Consider the following 22,831-nt stretch of genomic DNA (forward strand, 5'->3'; position numbering starts at 1 on the left):
GGGTTGTACTGCGGCTGCATCAGTGTTGGAAAGCTAAATAGGATTGGGCTCTCAGTCTCAGGCGGTTTAGGAATTTAAAGGCCAATGCCAGCACTCTGGATTGGTCCTGGAAGCATACCAGCCAATGCAGCTAGGCTAGAAGTATTGTGATATGGTCCAAGTTGCTCACTCTGATCAATAGTCTGTCTTCTGTGTTCTGCACCAGCTGAAGCCTACAGACAACTACCCCAGTTTAAAAAAATATCTGCAGCATTTTGGGGTGAACAGGAGTAAGTCGGGTTATAAAACTTATATGCTAGTTTTCTGCTTGCTAGGAATGATTTGTGTTTGTTTTATATAGGACACAAAAAAGGTGTCCTCTGCCTGCAGTCTGAAGTGGGAACGGTCCATTCTACAGTCTCATTCTCTTGCATGTGTAGTACAAACCTGTCATACATACATTGCAGTGAATGTAGATGTCATTGTATGAATTTTGGCAATCCCAGATGTATTTTGTGAGCATACAAGTTTACATTTCGTAAAATTTTAGTCATCTTAATGCATCCATATGTACTTCTTATGTGCAGGCTAAAGCTTCCAATTTTGGGCCCAATCCTCTTTACTGATGTAGCCGCAGTACAGCCCCAAGATAAGGGAACAAACATTCCCTTCCCTTGAGGAAGCTTCCATGCTGCCCCTGCACTGTGGGATGCAGCTCACACCCCATTGGCATGGCTATATCAGTGCTGGAAAATTAGGATTGGGCCATTTGTGCTATGTAAGTTCCTCTGTGATATGACTAGATGAAGTCTCTTTTTTATGTTCTTCATGAGGAATACAGAAATTTAGTACAGTTTTGCGCATTATACAGTAAGAAAGCTGGGATTGCCCCTGCTTGTATGCTCAACAGCTGATCCCATTATCTCTCTTGTGTGTTTCCAGACATCCTGTTTGTTGCAATCACACCTTTTTATTTTTAGGTGTACACTAAAAAAAACCCCATAGGTGTACATCTTTTTTAAAAAGTGTGAAGCAGCTCTTATTTTGTCTCAGGATTTAAAAAAGGCAAACAAAAACAGCTTTTTCTCTGTTCCGTTTATAACTAGGGATGACACTTGATTAAATAGGGTGACTGATTTAATTTTAATCAATGAAGTCTACATAAACATGTATATGAATAAAGTAATATTTCTTTTTTCAAATTAATTTTTTTAATTATTTTCCAAAATAAAAACAAACAAATATAAACAAACACATAACAAACACAAACTCAATACACAATGCACAAAAAAAACACAAAAACATACCGTTGAAGGATGCAGGCATTCATATATCAATATATCTAATCAATCAATACATATCTTCTAATCTTGTTCTTCTTCTAGTTTAATTTTTTAATATCATTTATCTATTATATCCTGTATCATGTATGTATCCTATATCATGTATACAATATATTCATCTAAATGCCCTACTTATACATCTACAACTTCATTTTCAACCAAGCATAAAATGGTCTCCATTGCTCTATTTGTCGGTTTACGCTGTTGATCCAAAATCTCTGTAAGCCTATCCATTTCCGCCACATTCATTATTTTCTCTATTAATTCCTCTTTCGTTGGAATTTTAATATCTTTCCAGTATCTAGCATATAAAATTCTTGCAGCAGTTAATATAATAATAACTAAATACACATCATTTTCTTTATCTATAATATCTAAGGTGATATTAAGCAACTCTGGTTTCAGCGGTATTGTAAATCCAACAATCTCTTGTATTAGATTCCTTACCATTTTCCAGTATGCTTGCATTTTTTTACATGTCCACCACATATGATAAAATGTCCCTTCTTCACATTTACACTTCCAACAATTTTTTTGATATGTTCTGATTCATTTTTACCAGTTTTACTGGTGTCATGTACCATCTATAAAACATTTTATATGCATTTTCTTTAAAATTTGTTGCTCTAGTAAATTTTATATTATATTTCCAAATCTGTTCCTATTGTTCTAATGTAATATTATGGCCTATATTTTGTGCCCATTTTATCATACATTCTTTTATTGTTTCTTCATGCATCTCAAAATCCAATAGGAACATATACATTCTTTGATATATTTTTCTTTTGTTTCTAAGAGTATTCTATCAAATGGCGTCTGTTCTGAATAGAATCCTTCTTGTTTATCTTACCCAAATTTTGAATCAAGTTGTAAGCGAGTCCACCAGTTCATCTCCACACCCTGTCTTAACAGTTCTTCTTTTTTCTTTTAATTGCCCATCTTTCTTCAATAAACTTTCATATCTAAGCATTTTTGTTCTCTCTAGTAAATTTGGCCGGGTACATGCTTCTCACGGCACCACCCATCGGGGGATTTTGGGATACATCTGTCTTTGTATTTTAGCCCAGATCCATAATAAAGATTTTCTTAATATGATTATTGAATCGCTTATATTAGTTTACTTTTCCATACCAAACAAATGCATGCCATCCCCATTCAAGATCATGTTCCTCCAGTTTAAGTATTCTTTGATCTTCTAATATAATCCACTCTTTAATCCATAGCAGCACTGCGGCCTTATAATATAAAAACCAATCAGGAAGCCCCATGCCTCCTCTTAGTTTCACATCTTGCAAGGCCTTCATTTTAATTCTTGGTTTCTTTCCCTGCCAGATGAATTTTGAGATAATTTTATTAGTTTCTTTAAATATATCTTGCTTCAAAATTACAGGGATTGTTTGGAAAAGAAAGTTTATTTTAGGCAAAACTGCATTCATTTTCACTGCAGCAACTCTTCCCATCAATGAAAGTTGCAATTCTTTCCATTTTGTTAAATCTCTTTTTATTTCTTCAATCAATTTCAAATAATTATCTTTCACTAATGTGCTTGTTTTCTTCGTTAATTGAATCCCTAAATATTTAATTTTTTCTTCTTCTTTGAAATTTGTTAATTCCATCAATTCCTGTATTTTCTTTATTTGCATATTCTTTGTTAAGATATTTGTTTTCTTGACATTTATTTGACATCATTCAGTTGTGTAGTTAAAACATCCAGACTAGCCTGAACCTGTAGAAATTGATTTGTGTGCTGCTGCCCCATCACCACTAATTCTTCTATATTGTTTTGTATTGTCTGCTTCCAATCTTTCCCTTTTGGTTCCTCTTGTGTTAGTTTTCCCAAGTTTGACTCCAGGGCGGGAGAGCCCCTAACTTTTGCTCCTTTTCCTGTCATCCTTTTTCTTCCTTCTTATATCTTCTCTCCTGTAAAACTCAAATATCTGTTATCACCTATATCACTATCAATTACCCATACATCACATCACATCATCAAAAAATCAACTGTTCACCCATAAAAACCAACACAAAGAAATTTTTGTCAAATAAACCTTTGCCTTGCAATATTTTTAATGCCACTAGATGTCCTCAGCGTATCATCCTCCTTCACTTGTCAAGTTCTGTTCTTATCCTTGCAATGTCTTTTTAAATCCACTAGATGTCCCCGATGTTATATTCTTCTTATTCTATTGTTTTGATTCTATTGCTTACCTTTGTTGCTATATCAACGGCATTCTGTTCCAGGAGATAGTCAAAACAAAACAGGAGGAATTCAAAACAATGAAACCACTTTTGCAAAACAAAGAAATGCAGATCTCCAGCCCTCTCCACAGGCACTCCAAGATCTCCACAGGAAAACGAAACTGAGCATTTCAAAGCAAAGTTTATATTCCAAAATGATTAATTTGTAATCCAACGAGTTTTAGATTTGTTAAGTTGGAGTTATGCTCTCATATTTCCATAACAAGCTCGGCAGGTGTCCTCCAAAGCTTCTTCTCACACAAGCAAGCAAATGAGCTGAGAAAGCCTCCCCCCTCTTCCTCTTTCCAGAGGGGGAAAACCTGCCCCTCCTTCTTCTTCCCTCAGGGAAAAGCTTAATCAGGCAGTCAATTAATCAATCAATGCCAGACCCACACAGTGTTCTTCAACATTCACTTAGTTCTTCCAACGTGCTTCTCTGCTTGGGGCCTTTAGCTTATTTTCAACATGAATCCTCACCAACACTGACACTGATGGCTGGGTTCCCTTGGAGAAAAAACAACCCCTGGCGGGGCCCTTCCTCTCCGAAACCGTACACCATCTGTAGGATCGAATCTGTCCTGATCACAGATCCTTGGATCTTCTCAGACCCACGGTTTTTTGGGAGGAAATAGAAGAGCTTTCAAGAGCTCAGAAAAGCACAGCCATTCAGTTACCTCTGGCCCCCAAATAAAGCAATATTTCTGAAGGATAGCACATTTGTTTTTAGATGAAGCAGGCATGTCACAGCAGGCACCACCTCAGAAGCATTCCTTCCTGTATGAGAGAGGAGGAGGAGAAGAAATGCTTCTTCTAAGATGCTGCTTGTAAGTTACTTGGGCTGCAGTTCTGCGCACACTTTACCTGGAAGTAAGCCCCATTGATCACACTGGAACTTTTTTTATTGTTTTAATTTTTATTTTAAGCATCAAGTACAACATTATATAATTAGAACAAAATAATAATTTGTAATTACTATAATTATATATTAATATAAAACATATTAATTTGTAATTAATATGCAATTAATGTAATAATATGTAATATAATTAGAACAAAAGGAATCTATTTAGGGTGACCATTTAGATAGGTAGGAATAGATAGATCACAGTGGAACTGACTTCTGAATAAACATGTAAGAATGCACTGTTACTTAAGTTTTCTTAAAAAAAGAAGCAACTGTTGCATGATTAATAAAAGACATCCCTTTAATAAGCCAACTATTTTATTTTTTAATCAATTTTATATACGGGTCAGTCCTCGGCATCCACAGGGATTCTGTTTCTGGAACCCCACGGATGCAAAAAAAGAGGTCTAACATCTTTTCTGAGTTGCGGGGAGGCTTCAGACAGCCTCCATGTACCTCAGAATACCTACCAGAATCTTCTGGCAGGAACTTCCAGTTTTTACACAAACCAGAAGTGCCTGCCAGAAAGTTGTGGCAGACATTTTGAGGCACGAGGAGGCTATGTGTGGCCTCCCCACAACTTAGAGGATGTCCCGGAGGTAACTTCTAGTTGCATCTGGGAGGTCCTTAGTGGATCTTCCAGCCATGGGTTCCGAACCTGCAGTGGGTAAAATTCATGAGTTTCAAATCTGCAGGTAAAGAGTATCTATTGAATTGCCTTTCTTTCATGGAATAAGAGATGTTCATTGGCAAGATGGGAGGATAGGTCAAAGCATGAGGTTCCAAGGTAGCTGCCCCTCCAAATCCTGAGCCAGACTTAGACCTTCTTAGATACCAAGGGTGGATCCGGGGTGGGGGGGGGGGCAATGGGTGTGTGGCCCTCCAAACTGTCTGTCACCAGGCGCTGGGCTGGGGAGCAAAATTGGGTATGAGGGGAACACCCACTGTGTGGGGGCCGGCAAGATTGACTGAAATGGGTGCCCACATCTATCCAACCAGTAGATCTGGTTTCCAAGTCCACGCCCAGGTGTACCCACCCAGCAAACCTTGATCATGGAGGCCATCAAGTTCAACCCGTAGCCCACCTGGTTGACTTGGGCTCTGGAGTTGGTAGTGCTCATGGCCCCCTCCCCCAAAACATAAACACTGAATGCGCCCCTGTGAGGTACAGTGGAGTGGCTGCATCACGCCCCCTCAGGCCGTACCCTGGAACTGATGTCAGTTGGTTAGCTGACTTAACTAGCCCTGTTTTTAACTCATCCTGTTGCATTTTTGTGATTTCGCCATACTTGAGTTATATTGCTTTTGTTAATCAACATAACCTTTTCGTTTAAAAAAAAAAGTGTTCAGTTTTCTTAATAGGTTTTAGAGAATCCAGGCACTACAAAAGGCAATCATATATAATTTGTATTAATTCATTATATGCTCATGAATCAAAATCAGTTCCATTATACTGTGAAAAAGTGCCAGATTCCCTTGAACATCAGCTTTTGATTGTTAGTAATTCCTTTTCCAATAGCACATAAATCTCTGATACTCCTCAAGAAATGGGTTTATAGATCTGCCTTTCTGAATTTAATGTTTCTTCAATAAAATTAATGTTCTCCACATTTTAATTAATCAACATCTCATGCTACAAATTACATTTGTGTTCTAGTAATTTGTAGTTGCCGTGTTTGTGGAGATTAGCAAATTAGATACCAATTGTGTCTGTTGCCAAGCCTGGAAGATATCCCAATAATACAAATGTAGGGTGGGTTGGTGTTTCTGCTCCAAGAATATCAGTGATTAACTTCTTCCCCTTCACATTTGTGCACCTGTAGTGGTGGGGCTTTCCACTATATATGTGGAAGACTAGCCTGTTCATTTCCAGCAGTCAGAGTTTGCATCGTAATGTTGGCTTTTGATGCTGTGCTCATCATGCCCTGTTTTAGCTAGTTAGTATGTGCATTTCTATGCCACACTTTCAACTTCATCCCCAGGGTGACTATAGATCAGCTCATGCATAACTCTAGTGAAGTCTAAAGAGCAGCAGATTCTGAGCCAGGCAAAGGAAGGTTGGTGATCAGTGAACCAAGGAATATTGTAGGTCACCAAAGGGCTAAGGGAAGGTTTAATATCTTACTCAGGATTGAAACCAGTGGATGGCTTCCAAAGTAAGGGCACGTCTGCACTACCTTCATATTCATATGCGTGCGTCCCTTTACAAACCCTATTCTTTCACTCATTCCAAATAATCCAAAAGCCAGAGATAGGATCTTCGTTCAGATCAAATAAAATGTCACAAGGAAGAGAGCAAGGCAAATCAGTTCGTCCTTATAAAGATATTGTCCTACCTTGGCTCTTGGATATTTTCATAATGGGCCAACATCATATCTATGTGTTTTTGTTCAAACTGCTTTTCTTCTAAACTGTTATTTTATTTGGCATTCTCCTTTTTTGCCATGTTGAAAGCAAGCCTCAAAGACTGTAACCCAACAACTGATTGGCCAATACGAAATTGATTTGCAAGTGTTCATATTGAGATAGGCGCACACTTTTCAAAAGAAATGTTCTGTTTCATTATGGCTGTTTGTCCCTCCACTATCAGCAGGACTAGTTCTACTATTTCAAACAGGATGCTCTTCATCACAAACAGACGTTTTTGAGCCATTTCTTTTAAATCCATATTCCTAATATGGAGTTCTCCAAATAATTTTTGCTTATGCCATGAGATTAGAAACACCATAGTATTTCTGGCTGGTGAAATACAACGGCAAACCCTGGTCTGTTCTGTGTATAACTGGGTATCAATGACTGTTGACTACTGTGACCATCCAAATGCTTCTCCTGTGTTGACTCAGGCCAAAATACACTTGGCAGCAGCAAAGCTGTTTGTTTTCAGACCATGTCTTTCCCTGATTCACTGCCCAATCCTATCTACACTATATGCTGGCAGATATCATAGTCCACCATCTCTGCAGCCATTCTGATGGTCTGTGGCCCACTGTAAGCCCCATGCCAGTAGTGGCAGGGTGCAGACAAGCCATTGGTGCAGGTATGTTTGCACCCAGGTAGATCAGGGTGGGGATTGGCTGAGATGGGGGTGGATTTCAGCAGCAGTGGTGTCTACTTCCCATCCCGGGCCTGACATGCCCCTTGTGGCAATTCAGATCTATGCCGGCAAAAAGAGCTGGCATAGATCTGAGTAGGCCCATAGGGAACCAGGAAACAGTGGAAGTAAAATTTTCTTTACTTATCTCTCTTGGCCACCCTGGTTCCCATCTGACCCATTGGATGCAGCAGAGGCTCTGTCAGCATCCCTGTATTGTACAGGCTGGTCCTTGTTAGGATTGGGCCCTTAGTAATTTATTTAGTGCTTCAGGAACAAACTGTAGGGGGGTGAACCAGGAACAAGAGAAACATTTGGCATCCCCTGTTGTTGTGTGTCTCTTTTTTTTTTTTTTTTTTTTAACTATTGAGGCCATCAACCCACTTTTTATGGGACTGGGCATCTAAATTTTAAACAAGCTGCTTTGCTGCAGTCCTGTCTAATCTGGCTTTCAGTTAGAGAGAGAGAGAGAGAGTGTGTGTGTGTAAAATATTACAGTCTAATACATTATAATACAATCTGCAAATCTACCTAAATGAGAAGCAGGGGCCATATTGAAACTGGAGGGAGATGGAAGACTGAGTAGGAGGGATTATGCTCTGAAGTGTTTCTTTCATGAGATGGATTAAAAACAAAACAGAAAGAGAGAGGGGTGGGAGTTAGCACTGCCTGCCAGTGACGCACTGCCAAAATGAAGAATTTCTACCACAATAAGCGTCTCTGCACTCAGTCCAGTTACTTCAAAGTGCTGAAATGCTGCCATTGGAGATGTTTAGGCTTAGGAGGAGAAATGATTTGAAAGAGTTCTTGAAAGTAAAATATACGTCAAGGGAAATAGCTGAAGTGTTTGAACTTAGATTTTGTTTGAGCTTGCTACCAGATACCATGTCAGCATTTGTTGAACTGCAGTTGCTAGTTATTGTAGTGTTTCAACGAATGGATTTTCTTTACTTAAAAATTACAATAGGCTTGATCCAGCCATTGTTGAGCACTTTTACACTTTGCTGAAAAATTCTAAGCATCCTTCACGGAATTGAATGTGCTCTAAAAATGCTTGGTGTTGACTTGGTCACGTCCCACATAAACATACACCTGTGTTTCCACTTAAAGTACGTTTTAACTAGTTGATGGGCTTTTTTGGCCATGATAATAACTACTTCTGTGCTCTTACGATTCCTCCTCCTCCTTTTCCAAGGCTAGCCAATACTAAAGCAACAGTAAAGGCTGCATGTGCTGATGACTTTGACACCCCCAGGGCTGTTGGTGCAATTATGGACCTCATTCACCATGGCAACAGACAGCTTAAGGCCGTCACTAAGGTAACCCATTAGGATACAAAGATCAGAAACAGACAGTTGTCTACAGTTGAGTACTGACAGATGAGTTTATTATTTTCATATGAGACACCAGAAAAGAAAATCAGCAAATGAATTTTTCACACACCAGCTGGTAGACATTTATCCAAAGTGCATATATGTTTCTAGAGTGTGAAAACCTCTCCTTTTCTGTGACCCTGTAGAGTGTCTAAAGTTTATTTTACTCTTGCTACTCTCTATTCTCAAATAGTCTGTGAAAGTAAGCTTTCTCTCTAGTCTGTTTCTTCCCTATTGATGCTATTCACTCATTTATTTCAGAGTCCAAATTGTGATCTGCCCCAAACCATGACATTTCCATATGTTCCCTGTCATTGTCCTCTTTTCCTTCCAAGTGCTGATTTGGGGTGTGTGAGTTTCAAGTGCAACTGCAGGGCAAAGCTCTGAGGTGTGAATTGACTATTTAGTTTGGAGGTGTGGTTGTCTAAAGCAGGGGTCTCCAAACTTTTTGGCCAGAGGGCCGCATCAAATATCTGTCGTGATGTGGAGGGCAGGAAAAAAAATTTAAATATAAAATTTAAATAAATAAATTAGAGATGGAACTTAGATGAGTGAATAAATGAATGAATTGGCTCATTCATTCAACCTGCCTGGTCCTCAGAACACCCTCCAGACACAAACAGAGCACAGTTCTGGTCATGTTCAGTTGAGTGGGCCAGAGGCTTTCAGGGGACAAGAGGTTGGTCATGGGCCAGAAAGAGGCTTGCTGCAGGCCGCATCTGTATTGGAATTGCGGAAGATCTGGCGAGGAGGTAGATGTGGTATCAGCAGTGGTCCCTTTAAGGGTAAGGCCTGGTCTTCCAGGGAGTGTGCTGCACAGCTGCAGCCACTTGAAAGCAATAGGGCCTCAGGGTTATAAGGAGCACCTGAGGCAGGAAGGGTTTGTGGGTAGTAGAAGGAGAAAAAGCTTGAGGAGAGACTGGAGACATTGGTGAATGGACTTTGGAGACTACTTGAACAGGCTGTGGAGAGCTGAGGTGTGCTGCTATACCGGGAAGGACTCCTACCTTAGGAACTGGGTCCCTGCAGTTTTAACAGGCAAGCTACCCTGGTGGTGGAGTCTAGCAGTGCTGCTGTAGAGAACTGGGGCCATTGTTGGGGGAACGAAAGGGGAGCTAATTAGCTTAGAGTGGGCATAAGTTCCCTAAGTGAGGCTTGGAGTGGGAATCTGGCAGAACAGCATCTGACCCCTGTTCTAAAGGTTGGTGATAGTATTAAACCTCGCCTCTCCCCCAGCCCCTTTGTTCAAGCTATAGCAAAAGTGTTAGGCATCTCTCCCTGCGTTGGCCTCTTTTCTCCCACCATCTCCTTCTGAAAGGAGACTGCTCGTTCCTGCTCCAGTCAGGCACTTTTTCTGCTTCTGCCATTGTTGGTCTTGCTTTTGCTACCACCATGATGTCAGGCCCTGCAGTCTTGGTGGCAGAGATGAGAAGGATTGCTCAGTGACATAGTTAGGGCATCTGGCACCTGGGGCCAATAAATTTTTAACATGCCCCCCATACATCTCCCTCCTGGAGGCCTTAGAAAGGCACTTCTGGCTTCTGCTGAAAATTAGAATTGCCATTCTAAGGCCTCCAAAAGGCACCCCTTGCCATTCCCTCAAGGCGTGGTATCGGGAGCAATTGACCCCCAGCCCCTCTTTCGGTACACCACTGGGGTCACTCTGCCTGGTTCTGACTGAATGGCAGTTTGGTGGAGCACTTTCATTTTGGTGGCAGCATGAAGAATGTGGAGTCCAGATGGAGCCAGGGGCCTTTGGAACGCAGCAGCTTGCTTCCTGTTGGACCCTGCCCTGGGAAAAGTTGGTGCTTGGGCACCTGTGGTGGGTTTGGCTAGTCGGAAACCCAAAAAGGCAAGTAAGAAGGAGCCAAAGTGAACTGTCTTCAGAAGCAACTATTCAACAATAGCAGGCACGTCCTTGCTTGCTTTCAGGCCACAACAACAAAAAGCAGAGAGCCTCTGGCCCTCCAGAGATTTGTTCAAGCCCACACTGGCCCAACGCAACTTCTCTCAGCGTGAGGGCGACTGTTTGACCTCTTGTGTGAGCTGTGGGATGAGAGCTCCCTCCACTGCTTGCTGTTTCATGTCTGTGATGCAGCAGAGGCAGCAAAGGAAAGGCCAACCTTGCTTTGTGCAAGGCCTTTTATAGGCATTGAGCTATTGCAAGACCTTCATTCGTTCATTTAAGTTCATCTTTAATATATTCATTTATGTAAACTTATGTAAATTTTCTCCCCTGCCCTCGACACAGTGTCAGAGAGCTGATGTGGCCCTCCTGCCAAAAACTTTGGACACCTCTGGTTTAAGGCATATAAATATGTCTTCCAAAAAATCCTACGTCTTCTGTCCTAACTAGATCTTCTGTGGTAGAAAAGGGCATGTGCAGATGGAGGGTATAAACTGACACCATGCCTCACAATTAACAACCCTCCTGCCCTTGTCCCTTCTTGGTTGGGGAGGGGCTGGGGATTTGGTAGACCTCCACTGTAATGCCTAAGCCTGGGAAACCAACCACAGAGGGGCCACTTGGCAAACCTCTCTCCCTGATCTGAAAAGGGGATCCCCAAATCAGGTGAAGTCCCATTTATACAAAAGCCAAAACACACAGTTGTGAAACTAGGGTGGTCTGTGGACTGTGGTCACCCATGGTATCTCTACTAAACCGAGACCAGGCAAGGAATCAAAAATAATAAAAAGTTTATTAAAAAGCTGAAGAAACAAGGCTTAGTAAAGGAAATGGAGAGGGATATTCCAGATTCCTTTACTTAAGTTGATTTTTTTTTACATAAGTTGAGACTGGGCTGTTCAAGAGGAGTCACCCATGTGCATTTTCCTTGCAAGGATGAGAGGAGCTTTAAAAACAAAATGTAAGGAAGCCACTTTCTGATTTGTCGATATTGTGGATGCACTCAATAGATGCAGTCCAACTCTATTATGAAATTCACCTTGTGCTTTTACATTTTTCTTCTGATACCACTTTGTGACCAAGTATGATAATCAAGAGTTCTTCACTGTGAGAAAGAAGATGGTTTAGGAAAGGTTTCAGATAATGAGATCCCTGCAGAGCTGTCTTTTGCAAGCAGCTAACTGTTCAATTTTATCTTCTGTACACGTGCAGAGAGATAGTGGTCACAGTAGGGAACTATTAAAATTACATTTACCACTCTTGTGCTTTTCAAATCAGGAAACTGGATCTCCTAGAAGTGCAGTTGTGTTTGGAGCCATTGTCTCCTATATGGAGGACTTTCTTGACACAGTTGGGATTGCCCTTGATGAAAGACAGGTAGGAAAATTCTATAGAGGTGTATTATTAAAAAACTCATCTGCTGTGCAGCATCATCAAATTAGGCTTCTTACTCTGATCCCTTGTGTTTTCTGCAAAAATTGCCTTCAAGTCTGTAAATTCCTGTATCACAAGGATAGAGCTGTCTTTATAAATGTATGTTGCTGCTGTTCTGTCTAGTTATGAGCCACCTTCTGTGATTGGCAGCAGCAGCTCCCCAGGGTCTTGGGCAAGTCCTCTTTTGCAGATGTTGGGGATTAATCCTACATACAAAACACACGCTCTGCCACTGAACTCCCATGGCATGTCCTGTACAAATGAGTCTCTTGGTCTGCCTTCAAGCATTAAAGAGCTCTAGAGATCCTTCCAGTATGTCTACACACTGAAATATATACCTGTCATCATACGCGAGTGAACTGCTGTACATGCAAATTCCATGCTGTTTGCTGGGCTGGAGGGCTTTCTTTAATGGCATTTTGTTATATTTGAAGTAGACTGAAGTTACAGTTGAGAACACACTTTGAGATTTCCTGTGCTGTCGCACGCAAGATGCATGTCTGCCACCACTGTATATGCTTTGCCTTGATATAGGTTTATGATGGACAGGTGGCTCCAGAACGCAAGCATTCAGCCATGCTCTCCAGTGTGATAGATGAACTTGTAAGCTTCCGAATCAAAGTGCGTGATTTTGCTCTTGCCATGCCAGAGGGTGCAGGACACGTGCCCTCTGAAGGTACTGGCCTGTCAAGAGAAGAAAAACAGCAACAGAAAGAGGAAAGGCGGCGACTGATGCAGGATCGAGCCCCCCTTCTGCAAGCGTGTGACAGTTTGCGTCAAGACCTGGCTCTGTATGGTATCAACATAAAGGTATGTCTTTCCCTCTTCCCCCCCTCCACCCACCAATTCTGCACACTAGACGTTTTTAGTGTATCTGTGGGTTTTCTTGGGAATAGGATGTTATCTTTATTCTTTCTTCACTCTGTGAATAGGTAGCTTTCACTCTTTGTGCCCTAAGTGGTGTTACAGTATAGCAGATGTAACAATAGGATTAAACTTGAATTGTCACATCTGGCCCAATTAAGCCAGACTTCCATAATAGTCTATGCCACCTGTAGCTGCTTTTGCAGTTATTTGAATGGGCTTTTGCAGTTATTTGAATGGTAAAGGAACTGATGAGCCGTACAAGGTTTCTAAGACACATTTGGAGGTTTGAATATTAAGTATCCCTCTTGTTGCCCTGAGTGCTGGCAAAGGGTGCTGGCTTTAGAGACAGGGATTCTCAAGATTTGCTTGCTTGCCTGATCTTCCCTTTTTACTCATAAACTGTCACCTGAGGGAAAACATAATTGTCCTTCTCAGCCTGGCAATGGAGGCTAGGTTTCAGAGAATCAAATGTACAGAAGTGTTGTGTTTTCATTCATTCAATTTTTTAGAATCTGGAATGTCCTTGCAAGTAAATAAGCATTGCAACTAGTCCTCTGTGAGGAAGTAGAGCAACGATTTTCAGGCACTGTGCTATGGCACAGTGGTGTGCTGCGAATAGTCTGCAGGTGTGCTGCTGGAGCTTGGGGGAGGGTCATTTATTAGTCCTGACAGTGTGAGGCTAATAATAAACGAATAGTGACATCATCTGAATTATGTAAGAGCAAAGGTAGGTAAGGATACAGTTTGGACTGCTGGAGGTCTTCATATAAAGGACCATATAGAAGAATGTGAGGTAGGTTTTCATTAGGTCCCTTATTGCATGTGCACAGGCAGTCTTTGTTAGCAGGGCCACTGGGGAATGTGAGCCCCTCCCCGACAGTAGTGTGGTCTGCCTTGACAATTATTTTTTTAATAAAAACAAACTCATGGTATGCCTTGACAATTTTAGCGCCTTGTCAGCGTGCCGTGAGATGAAAAAGGTCGACAACTGCTGCAATAGAGGCTGCAAAATCAGCTGAAAACTGCCAAGGGCATAATCCACCAAATGGATTTGAAAGCCTAATCTTATGCATGTTTTAATTAGAAGCAACTCCCAGTGAAGGTGAAACCAGTGGTAGCATCAAAGTGGGCTTACCTGGGCGTATGCCAACAGTTCCACTTATCTGCTTGTGGCTGGCTGCAGCTGAAGTACTTTTGGCAGTCTAAAGCCCACTTTGGAAATCTTCCTCTGTGCTGTGACTCAAGATTTGCAAAGTAAATTCGTAGACTGTTGCAAGTAGCGCAGCAGCAAATAGTGGTCTCACAGGAGCCCACTAGGGCCACTGGAAAGGAAAGGAAGTGGCCCGGACATTCCTTCCCCCTGCAGAGGCCTGTCTGCTCTCAGGCATCATCAGAAGACTTCTGCCTGGGAATATTCCAGGGTAGGAGAAGGAAGAACTGCTGAAGCAACCAGTCACTGTTCAGTTTTTTACAGTGGCTTGTTTCTCTCCTGCAGCAAAAAAACAAAGGTGCAAATTTGGTTCTTCCCTAATATGCACATATGACGTCTGTGGATCCTGAGTGTGCATGTAGTTTGGGGCATTTGGTGGGCCGCTGTGAGATACAGGAAGCTGGACTAGATGGGCCTATGGCCTGATCCCAGTGGGGCTGTTCTTATGGTTAGTCAGTACAGCAGTGTTCTGCAAAATGTCTTAACAACTGCATTTTACAATTGCAGCAGCTCCTGCACTTAGTTTTTGAATATGAATCTTCTCAGAAAACCTTTTCAGCAATCTATGTACATTACAAGACCTGCAACATTAAGTTGATGTAATCTGTTACTTCTTAATCGATTTTAGTCTATCAAAATGGTTCTTAAGTGCCCCCCAACTGTTGAAGCAGCAGACCTTAATTTTTTTCATTTATTTTTAATACAAGTACTTATAAAAGCTGCAGGTGGCAAATGCCATCTTAAAGAGAGAAGGGGATGCTTGCTGCAGCACATACTTCATCATCTTAAAGACAAAGAATACACTGAACTTTAGGACAGTGGCTTCTCATTTGCAGATCTAGAGCCCAATCCTTTGTATGTCTACTCAAAAGTACATCCCATTATAGTCAGTGGGGCTTACTCCCAGGAAAGTGTGGATAAGATTGTAGCCCCAGTAAGCTGAAGTTTCTTTAATTCAGTAACATGTCTTGTAACTGCTATTTCAGTTTCACAAATGAGGTTAACCAAGACAAGTCAGTGTGCAAGCAGGAATCTGAATTCATGGCTACAATCTCACGTACTCTAACTCAGGAATAAATCCTGTTGAGCATTTTGGAATTGCTTCTGAGTGCGTCTGCATAGAACTAGGTGTAGGTCTCTCAAATCTAAATTTAAGCTGTAGAGGTAGAACATGTTTAAGGAAATGAGTGCTTTAACACACACATCCCTTCTGTTTTGGTACTTGCACAGGACAGAAGCACGACTTCTACGTGGGAACTTGGTGAACCCAGTAAAGAACTGGAAAAGAGCTGATGCAAATATGGAATGCAGTTGGATTGATTGATGCTATGGTAAATAGATGTAAAGGATCTGTTCCTGGCAGTGTTTTTGCATGAATTGTTAGACTTTTGTACAAAGTCATCCTGAATGCCTCGTGATTTTCTACTTGTGTTCTCTGAAGACTGTTAACCTTTTGGAAACAAGCACAGCTCCATGACTATAACCCTTGCTTTTGAAATCCTTTCCTCCTGTGCTTTCATTATTGATGCTTCATCCTGCTCTTCCAGAAGAATAAATATTTCTAGTGAAATTGCCACGACCAGTTCTTGTGACTTTGGAGGTAAGTTGCTTAAGTTTGAGTTAATTTCCAGATTGGTGGTAGGCTTTGATAATGGGGTAAGGAGGCCTCTGGCAGGCTTTTTAAGCGTGCAAGCCTCATGAAAGACAGGCTTCAGTCTGTCACCATCCCTGCCCCCTCTTGAACCCAATTCTCCCTCCTCCCACCCTTACTGCTGCAGCATCACATTGTTGCAGAGGCTAAGTGCTGACTGGTGTTAGCCTCTCCACCAGCACTGCGTGTTGCCCGGCAGCAGCAAAGTGCCTCACAGCACTTCCACAGCAGCCACTGCTGGGGCACCGCGTGGGCCACGGGTACTGCATCGGGCTGCCCATCACTACAGCTTGGCCTTAAGTTTCTGAGTTCCTTAAAAGTTCCTTAGTACTTCTGTCAGTGATCTGCACACCTTGCTGGCTCCGGCCAACATGAGAGTACAGAACAAAGGAGAAATAAATAGGTGGCAGTGTCTTTTCTTTCATGTCCTCTTGCAACTGTGTGCTGCTAAGTCATTTCAAAGATCAGTTGCAGCTCAGTTATCACAAGCCCAATTATCATGCAGGCTGAATAAGGAGCCCCAGTGTTTGCACTTGGAGATAAGCAAGTGAGTGCACCTCTCTGAGCTCCCACTGAATAGGTCAGTCTGTAACTGGCAAAAAACAATAGATTCCTTGGGCTAGAGCTTACATAACTTTGTCATCAATTTACAAAGGAGTAAATTGGGGGAGTGGCATCTACCTAGTCATTATCTGTTCAACTTGTGTGTCCATACCAATGTGGGCAGTTATTCCCCACACTTATCAAACTTGTCTCAAAGATGCATCTTGTCTTCCATCAAATGTAGGAGCTAATTTTTTCTTGTTGCCCCATGCCTAGGCATCCTAGAGAACGAAGGCATATGGTACTGTACAGAGCCATTGCAATCCTTTTCATTCTTCTTACCTTCACTCCTTAGGAGACAAAAAGCTTGGGAGTCATTGTTCCAATGGATAATGGCTTACATAGTAGCAGCTGGGGGGCAGTGCCTGGGGGCAAGTGAGACAATGATGCCCCTGCATCACCTTGTCACCCCCCACACATGCATTGCCCTGCTTCAGAAATGCCTCTATTTGGAGGGATAGGAAAACAAGGGCTAGCAGGTGGACTTCATGGTAGTCCTGCCATGGTAAGCACTATCAACCCACCCAGCCAAGACAGCAGAATATCACCACTCCACTTAGCTGTGGTGCTGGCAGTAATTCCTGCAACTCTCCTCTCAAACTCCTTTGATGCATATCTGCCAAACTACTGCTTGGTATCCAGCCTAGCCCCTATTGTGCAACTGTAGGCTGAATCTCTATTTCTGCACAGGCTTCTCTTGGAAGGAGAGTGTGTCTGCAGGTGCTAGATACCACCTAAGTAGATAACCCCCCCCCTTGTACCACTGTTGTAGATCCCATTCATGGATACCTTTGTCTACCATAGGAGAGCTGGGAAGAACAACCCATTCATGGATACCCTCCATTCCAGTGTAGAATTGGATTTATTTACTGAGTTTATCAAGTAAATCCGATGTTCTAATCTCTAAATTTAACTACATAAAATAAACATGCTGCTCAGTAATTGCTCCAAGATTACCACGTGCATAATCTATTAGTGTTTTTTCATATGAAAGCACAAAGTAACTTTAAGCTGAAAATTGGATCTGAAGTGGGGGTGTATGATAGAAAGGGAACAGAGGAGTAAACCTGTACCCACTGTCTCCCTTTACTATACTGACGAATGAATGTTCAAACACTGTGTAGGCATTGAGTTCAACCCTGCCTATTTCTTTTATTTTTGTCCACTGTCATACGGACTGAGAAAAGTCAGGAAAACAAGAAACTGAATGTATCACCTAATATCAGAGCACACAGGTAATTTTGAGATTGTAACGGTCCTGAACTTTTTTTAAACCAACTGTAAAGATTACTTTCATTGTGTGACTGCATCAATAGTATTTGAACAGAAAAACTAGTTCTATAATGTGTTGCGGCTTCAGTAGGCAGGGCAAGGCCTGACCAGGTTGCTGTGAACATATACACAAAAGCTGTTTAATTTACCATATTTTTATTTCCTCTAGAAAAGAAACTGCTACATCTTCAGATTGTTTCAACTAGAAAACTTATACAGTGGTGAACAACATATTTGCAACTTCTGTAATACAATTAAAGCAGGCAGATTCCATTCTGACTGTTCTGTTATCAGCTTAAAAAGATTCAAGGTCATACTTGGTTTCCCTACAAATATAACCTAGAAACCCTGCTAGTTAAATTCTAAATATTGGCAACTCAATTGAAAAATGGTAGCCATTTTACATCACACCTTATTTATGGGAACTGGGACACATTTCCAACAATAATCATCCCAGTTCCTTTCACCCCAACAAGGCAGCCCTTTTGACACTGGGGCCACTGTGCACTTAGACTGATTACAGCCTTGTTTCCCACCCTGATGAGCAGGCAGTGTGTTAGGAGAAATGGGAGGCCTGTGCACATGTTCCAGGTTTCCATCCAAACCTTGTTTTGCATTGTGAACATGATATATTTACTACAGAGAGAAGGCTAGATAGGGACATGAAAGACCCCAGCATCCTACTGTGCTGCAGAAACATGCCTGTTTATCCTTTCCAGGATCTTCTACATGGCATATATTCCAATATGAGTGGATTGTGCCCTGCAAATATTTTGTTTGCATATATAGGCAATTCTCAAGTCTTATAGTCAATTCAAATATTCAGAAAAAGCATGTTATACCATCCACTGTCTGTGCCACCAGAAGGAAAGGAAGGGGTTGCATTGACTTTTTTTCCTAATGTGCTAGTATTCCACTTAGGAAGCTATCCCTCACCTGCATTTGGAAGTGGTAGAGAATAATCCATATATATACACATATATAAAAAAATTAAGATGTTTTAAACCTTGACAGGACCAAAAATTGGTAAACACATCATATATAATTTTTAAAAAAGAAAAATGTATTGTTCTGAGGTAGTAGTCTCAGTGCATCCAAAACATTAGTTTGAAATGCATTGAGTTTATGTAGAGCAATCTCCCTGGTTACAAGTTGAAAGCTAATTTATGCAAAGTGGCATTTGACTAGTAAATATATTGTAGTGAATATTAAGATGAGTATCAAGCACAACCTGTCCCTACACAATCAGAATGCTAGTTTAGTGCTAGGTTGTAGAGCATGGCTGCAATCCTCTGTATCCTTGTGTTGGAATCCACTGAATTAAATGGAACTTATTTTTGAACAAACATGCACTAGATCAGGCTGCATGTCATTCAAGGAAAAACACAACTACCAGGATCCTCCTTTATAAATTTTTCAAAACAATATAACAAGGTGGAATTTCTAAAGTGAACATACTTATAAACTTAACTTTGTAGGATCTATGTAAATCTGTTCTGCTGGTTCAGCTGATTGATATAGGATAGCCGGTGTATTTCCTTTTGAATGCTTGTGCTGTCTTGTACAAAGATGTTCAAATGCCATTGTTACAAATAAGTTACTATAGCAGGGCTTTGAACAACTTACACTTTACTCTGTACTCTGCCAGAGGGCTGCCTATTCTTTAAAGTTGTGCAATTTAAGGGCAAGCCTTTCCTTTCACACTTCACTTGCTGTATGCTGGTGATTTATACAAAAGTATTCGTACACTATTGTCACTGTAACACTGTAACAGCTGTAGATTAAGCTTAGTAACAGCATAGGGGGTATTTTCTATCAACAGCTACTCAATGTAGAGCCTAATGGAAGAGACAGTTCAAGACTTTTTTTAAACCCCTGAATAATTTTCAGCCCAATCCTAATCAATTTTCCAGTGCTGATGCAGCTGCAATGCAGTTCTAAGTGAACAGATCTTTCTTACCTTGAGGAAGCTTCTGGGAATGGCCCCGACTAGAGAATGCAGCGTACACCCCGTTGGCACAGCTATACTGGATCTGGAAGGTTGCTTAGGATTGGCTGTTTCATGTAAGTAGGTCTAGTTTCTCTGTATGCTCTGCAAATGATTTGTTTTCCTATTCTAACTGGCCCTGAATAGTAGATGAAGCTAATACATTCTTTAGCCAAGTAGGTTCTAATTTGCATGCCAAAAATTCTACAGCTTCTTTGTGCTTTGTGGGAAAAAAAAAACCCCTAGTGATGCCCGCTTCTCAATCTCAAAAACAAAGAATTTTGTCTCTGTGCCTAAGACTTAATAAAGACAATTTGCATGCATTGCCTGCTCAGACATGACATGTTTCAAGAGCAACACAATATTGTGCAGAATTGAAACTCAGTAGTAGTACTAAGAATAAAATTGATGAATTTGGTGCAAACCAAGGAACTAAGGGTCCAATCCTATGCCCTCCCAGTGCTGGCACTGAGCTCCAGCGCTGGGTGCTATAAACGTGCTTTAAAGCATGTTTATGGCACTGGGCCCAGCCCTGGTGCTTTATTTTGCAGCTTAGCACACACATTATTATTGCTCAATAACTGTGAGATAGAACAGAATATTTTCAGTTCAGTTTTATTATATTATAACATCTGCAACTACAGCTTATTCAGCCAAAAAAATCGTATTCGACTCTTTAAAAAATATCTACAATTCTATTTTTAAAAAATAAAAGCTACCTAGTATACCAATACTGCTAACAGCACTTGGAAAAAAAGGTGCATTGCACACAGATATCCTACTATAATTTTTGTTGCCGCCAGTGTTCTGTTGTTCTTCATCCTCTGCTGCTTTGGTCTTAGGTTTCAAAGAGTCTATTAAAGGCTGCTCCAATTTCTAAAACCATGTCAGAGGCTGTCATAGACCGTCCACATTTTTGAAAGGCTTGGTTGTTGCACTGCCTTGTCAGTGAACATGCTCCAAATGCAGCTACCAGGAAAGGATTTTGACTAAAAAGAAAACATGAATCCAATTAAAACTGAAGTGTGCATTCACATATACCATGTTCAAGGAGCTTATAACTGATCCAGGCATTCAATCTACTGAAGAAGTCTGCATTCAAGCATTTGAGGTTTATTTCCCTGTGTCTTGGCGGGTTGACCATAACCTTACATTAATTTTTGTGCTAATCACACATGCCTTTAGTGCTCCCCCTGACTTTCCCTCCCCAGTGCAAGCGTATGTGTGTAAATAATATTTTTAAACACAGCAATTTCATTGTAGAATTAGGCTGCTGAAAAGAAAGTACCAGGCACACCTTACCCATTTGTTTTTTCTGGTCCAGCAAGGAAGGCCCAGTGTGCTAGGACTCCAAGAAAACCTGAGAGGAGATCTCCTTGGCCACCACACCTTCTGCTGCTTCCTTCGTGGCTACATACAAGCACTATAAGATGAATGAAAAGACATCATGAGATTTAGGAAAGAGCTATGCTGTGTATTTATAGCAAGATAGTATAAGACAGTAAACCTCAGTAGCACAGCAGTGCTTTCTAGGAAGAAGTCTTAACTGTACTTTTTATCCCAAATGCAAGGCAGTCTCATAACAACCCCCCCCCCAAAAAAGCCTGCTCACAAAGAGCTCAAACTATTAAAAGGTTATGCATTACATGTAACTCTAGAATTTCAACCATCAGTACTCCCTCTTTAAATAGATTGTGATTTATTACCTTAGTACCTATCTAGTACAAATGCCACTGTGCTTGCTGTCTGCTTCTTTTCCTCTATGTATACTACTTTCATTGCTACTGAGCCTCCTCTGATGCTATGTTTTCCTATTACGTGTTTGTGCGATGGCCTTCATTTGAAAAACAAACATACGTCACCTCCCTGAACAAAGACTGGGCAATATTGATTGAAAGTTGGTATGATCAGTTTCTGGAGCAAATAAAGAGATATACAGATCCATATCATGGATAATAAGGAATAACAAGCACTCTAATAGGAGTGAGGAGGAATAATAAGCACTCTAGAAGATGGCAGGATACAGGAGTAGTGGTTTGGCAGACTCTAGTATGGGAACGAACAGCTTATCAGAGATGTGTGTCTATGAGCAGTCAACATGCAGTGCTGCTCACTAGGCTTATAATATCCTGACTATAAAGACACTTAGGGAATGGGACTCCTAGGCAGGCTGCAAGGTGAATAGTGTGTAATGGTTAGTGCACACTCTCCTTTCTGCTTTCTACTTTCCCTTTGCTGAAGCAGCAGCTGAACAGGGAAACACCTTTATCTTTTGCTCCTTTCTGTTCCAACAGGATTTGGGCCTGACTGATGCTTGGACTTTTTGTTTGATTTTCTAGTTTTTCTTGTTTTGCTGCTGTTCCTGTTTGTCTCTTGCTTTAATGATAAACATTTAAAAAATCATTAAAGCAAGAGACAAACAGGAATAGCAGCAAAACAAGAAAAACTTTTTCCAATGTTAGTTGCCTAGGTGTCTAGTTTTTAAATGGAAAGGCAGGATAAAATATTTGAATGAATACTATATATAAAACCTACTCAATAAGGACCAATTTAAACCATGAAAATGTTGCAAAATCATTCAGCGCACCACTAATTATCTCACCTTTACTTAAGATTTAAGAAAGGGCAAGCTTTACCTTTTACACTAATGTGGTAACATCATTAGAAAGGGCTGAAATAGAATTTTTGCTTTATCTCTGTAAAATTCATCATTTGTGTGTGCATATTTATTTTTCAGATTTTTACACCACTCTTCCTCGAATGAGCTAAGGGTGGTATACATGGTTCCTTCCCTCCTGTCTGTCCTCACAACAACCCTGTTAGGTATGTTAGGCTGAAAGATAATAACTGGCCCAAGGTCACCTAGGCAGTTTCATGACTGAGTGAAGATTTGAACCTGGAGCTTTGATCTGGTAGACTACAGTATCCTGACTACCTTCCCAGTGTTCACCTTATGTACTTCCCTTTCTACATAGT

At 41.0% G+C, this 22,831-nt stretch overlaps 2 protein-coding genes across 7 annotated transcripts in view; one reads left to right on the forward strand and one right to left on the reverse strand.

Moving 5' to 3' along the window:
• Window positions 1-15,912, forward strand: part of CARS2 (cysteinyl-tRNA synthetase 2, mitochondrial) — a 50,234-nt gene extending 34,322 nt beyond the window's left edge. For both annotated transcript variants that reach the window (XM_066618968.1, XM_066618967.1), the window contains exons 12-15: window positions 8,748-8,871; window positions 12,110-12,208; window positions 12,800-13,075; window positions 15,573-15,912. In XM_066618968.1, coding sequence (XP_066475065.1) covers window positions 8,748-8,871; window positions 12,110-12,208; window positions 12,800-13,075; window positions 15,573-15,635 — 562 coding nt within the window. In that variant the 3' untranslated portion in view covers window positions 15,636-15,912. The remainder of the gene's footprint in view (window positions 1-8,747; window positions 8,872-12,109; window positions 12,209-12,799; window positions 13,076-15,572) is intronic.
• Window positions 15,913-18,007: 2,095 nt separating this feature from the next.
• NAXD (NAD(P)HX dehydratase) overlaps window positions 18,008-22,831 on the reverse strand; it is a 29,500-nt gene continuing 24,676 nt past the window's right edge. For all 5 annotated transcript variants that reach the window (XM_066618965.1, XM_066618963.1, XM_066618964.1 and 2 more), the window contains 2 exons: window positions 21,158-21,278; window positions 18,008-20,844 (listed from right to left, as the gene is read on the reverse strand). In XM_066618965.1, the coding sequence (XP_066475062.1) occupies window positions 20,694-20,844; window positions 21,158-21,278 (272 nt within the window). In that variant the 3' untranslated portion in view covers window positions 18,008-20,693. The remainder of the gene's footprint in view (window positions 20,845-21,157; window positions 21,279-22,831) is intronic.

This window comes from Tiliqua scincoides, chromosome 3, assembly GCF_035046505.1.
Source record: "Tiliqua scincoides isolate rTilSci1 chromosome 3, rTilSci1.hap2, whole genome shotgun sequence".
NCBI classification, from domain to species: domain Eukaryota; kingdom Metazoa; phylum Chordata; class Lepidosauria; order Squamata; family Scincidae; genus Tiliqua; species Tiliqua scincoides.